At 41.0% G+C, this 3,419-nt stretch overlaps 1 protein-coding gene across 1 annotated transcript; it reads left to right on the forward strand.

Moving 5' to 3' along the window:
• The first annotated feature begins 385 nt into the window (after positions 1-385).
• Positions 386-1,036, forward strand: LOC110915466 (chaperone protein dnaJ 11, chloroplastic). The gene has a single exon (XM_022160170.2). It carries the CDS (start codon positions 435-437, stop codon positions 882-884), a length of 450 nt encoding a protein of 149 aa, XP_022015862.1. The 5' UTR covers positions 386-434; the 3' UTR covers positions 885-1,036.
• Positions 1,037-3,419: the final 2,383 nt, after the last annotated feature.

A 3,419-nucleotide genomic window follows, 5' to 3' on the forward strand; every position in this document is an offset into this window, starting at 1 on the left:
CACATGATTCTGCCATATAACATATTACATATGTAGAGTTTCTAGACGATTGTTATACTAAATAAAAAAAAGTTAGATTAGTAATGTAATTTAAAAATATAACAATAAAAAAGTCCAAAATGAATAATCGACCCTACTCGTGACACCCACTTGATTGGGTGGATAGTATTCATTAACAATAACTTTATTATAAAACTATTACATCACTTCCATTAAATTGTACGCCATCCATCGTTAAATAAACACTGAATGGATGAAATATTAGAACAATAGACAATTATCATAATTATATTATAATATTAAAACAATATAATATTAAAGAAAATAGAAATTATTGGAGGGGAACAATAAAAGAATACCACCATGCTTATATATATCCAATGCTATTTCATTTCCACACCACGTCCACAACCCACGACCACACACCGTTAACAATGTTCTCACCCGTATCTAATCCCAACTCCCTCCGCCTCCGACCACCGTCACCGCCGCCGCTACACGCATCCCCCACGGCTCTGCCGTCACCCAACATCCGTAATTCAACTCGTACATCACCTATCTCCGCCACCGGTGACAACACGTGCTTTGCTACCTCACCACCGTCGTCGTTGTACGGAATTCTCGGAATCTCGATGGAGGCTACCGAAAGTGAGATCAAAACGGCGTACCGGAGGCTCGCCCGGACGTCACACCCGGATGTGAATGACTCATCCGGAGAGGAGTTTATGAAAATCCACGCCGCGTATTCCACCCTATCGGATCCCGATAAGCGAGCGGATTACGACCGGAGGATTTTCCGGACGAGCCGGTCTCAAACGTATTCGAGTGGCAACGGGTTTAACGGTTATAGTGGTCGGAACTGGGAGACGGATCAATGTTGGTAACACTAATCGAAGATTCACCGTTTCAACCGATCACTGTATAATAATATGTATAATAATATGATATGATATGAAATGATATAGAATTAACAATTAGATTGTACTAATTATTTAGCTAATGAAGTGACCAGTAGGATATTATTACTAAATTACTAGATATCGTGTGTCAAAAGGCTCATATTGTTGAAAAATAATTCAATCAAACAATTAATTTATTAATTACCGAGTTATCAGTCAACCAGTTTGTTCCAACTTGAGCAAACTGATTAAAGAAAGGTAGAAGGAGACTGTCCCGTTGTCGGACGAATTTAAAGAACACGTAAATTAAAACCAACCTGGCGAGTGAGAACGAAGATCCTTGAACGGAAGCCTTGAACTGCACGGAAAAAACTCCTGTCCTTAAAGGATTTTACGCGCTCGTATTGCTGTGAGCTGCAGCGTAAACTCCCAGGATTTAATGCAGAACTGATCTGGTATTCCAACAGCAATGGAAACCAGAAAACGCAGAAGCTGGAACGAAAACAGAATCACACAATAGAGAGAGAGAGAGCTGCGAATTTGATGTGTGTAGAATGGGTTTCAGGAAGCTTTTATTTATAGTTTTAGTTATACCAGAGAATGAGAAAATTAGGGAGTGAGATAACAATCCATAACCAATTCGAATTACCTATCTCATACGAATTCGGTTACTAGATAATTATCCTTATACGAATTCGATTTACTATGGGATAACCCCCACTGTTTTCGAATCCATCCCTATCTCCTTCTTATCTCATCTCATTCGGTTTACAGATCTGACCCACCTGAAACCGAACCTTAGCTAAAAATAAAAGCTCCTCAGAAGTGCAAAGTGCGCCTCAAACGCGCCCATTCGCGCCTCAAACGCGACCATTCGCGAGCTCGCGGCTCGGCTCGGCGCGCGTGTGGGCTTCACCCACTTCTCAACCCATTTAACACTGTGAAGGCCCATAAGGGGAAATCCCTTATAAACCACTCTAACTTCATTCACTCCACCAATGTGGGATGGAGGAAACATACCAACTTGTATGTTCCTCTTTAATATTTCCAACAATCCCCCACCAAGTTGGAATGTTTCCTTTCACTTAGACTAATGATGTCACTAGGTGTCACGAAGATTAAACTCAGTTTATGTTGATAAACAAGAAGAGACAGATTAGATGGTGTCCTATGGAATTAAACCATTAACCTGATAGCCCCCTTCGGTTTACCCCCACACATCACCAGCTGACTTTGCGTTCTCACTGAGCGCGAATATGGCCGTGCGCTATAAATCCTTTTCATGACCCTTTAGAAGATAAACCACTAATCTTCACTCGAGGCGGCACCACCCCTAGATCATATAGGCAAAGTTTTACATCATCCACGTTGCTTGGATGCCTCCAAAACTTTGTTAAGAGCATAAGCTCACCCTTGTTCTCGGCAACGACGTACTATCATACCTCACATGGATCTATCAAATTTGATAGTACCTTCTATCGTTAAGTGACTTCGTTGTTACCCATTAAACTTGAGAAATAGGAGCACTAAGTTCAAGTTGGGTTTCCATCACTAACGATTCTATTGTGGTTTTAGACCCATGTCTCTCGCGGTATTGACAACCAAATCTCTCGTCAGAGGTTTAGTAAACGGATCTGCCAAGTTCTTACTTGTCTTGACATAGACAACCTTGATGGTACCACTTTCAAGCAGTTGTCTCACATAATTGTGCCGAAGACCTATGTGTCTTGATCCCCCATTATACACTGCGTTGTATACTTTAGATAGTGTGGCCTCACTATCACAATACATGGGAATAGACGGCATTGGAACATCCCACAGACGGATGTCAGTAAGTAGATCTCTAATCCACTCTGCTTCCTTACCAGCCGCAGCTAGCGCTATAAGCTCAGCTTCCATAGTTGAGTGGGCAATACACGTCTGTTTCTTGCTCGCCCAAGAAATTGCTCCTCCTGCTAGTGTGAAAATCCACCCACTTGTAGATTTTGAATCATTGGTGCGATCAATCCAGCTTGCATCAGAATAACCTTCAAGTATTCTGGAAGAAGACGTGTATGTCAGTTCTAAGTTACTGGTCCTTTTCAGGTATCCAAGTACTCTACCCACTGCCTTCCAGTGTTCTATCCCTGGATTAACAGTATACTGACTCAGTTTGCTTACAGCAAAAGCAATATCAGGACGAGTGCAATGCGTTGCATACATCATACTTCCAATAGCACTCGCATACTCCAGTTGAGCCACTACTCTTCCAGAGTTCACATTAAGTTTCACACTTGGATCAAACGGAGTATTAAACTCTTTAATATTTAAGTGTTGAAACTTAGTCAGAATTTTCTCTATGTAATGAGATTGACTAAGAGAAATCTGACTTCCAGTTCTCTTCACCTTGATCCCAAGAATGGTATCAACTTCTCCTAGATCTTTCATCTTAAAGTTCAAGGACAAATATTTCTTAGTTTCAGAAATACCTTCAAGGTGAGTGCTGATGATCAACATATCATCAACATAGAGACAAATCAC

The sequence above is a fragment of the Helianthus annuus genome, chromosome 16 (genome assembly GCF_002127325.2).
Source record: "Helianthus annuus cultivar XRQ/B chromosome 16, HanXRQr2.0-SUNRISE, whole genome shotgun sequence".
Classification (NCBI taxonomy): Eukaryota; Viridiplantae; Streptophyta; class Magnoliopsida; order Asterales; family Asteraceae; genus Helianthus; species Helianthus annuus.

Excerpts from the sequence above, each read along its gene's own strand:
- LOC110915466 (XM_022160170.2), top strand. The coding sequence starts at position 435 with ATGTTCTCACCCGTATCTAATCCCAACTCCCTCCGCCTCCGACCACCG.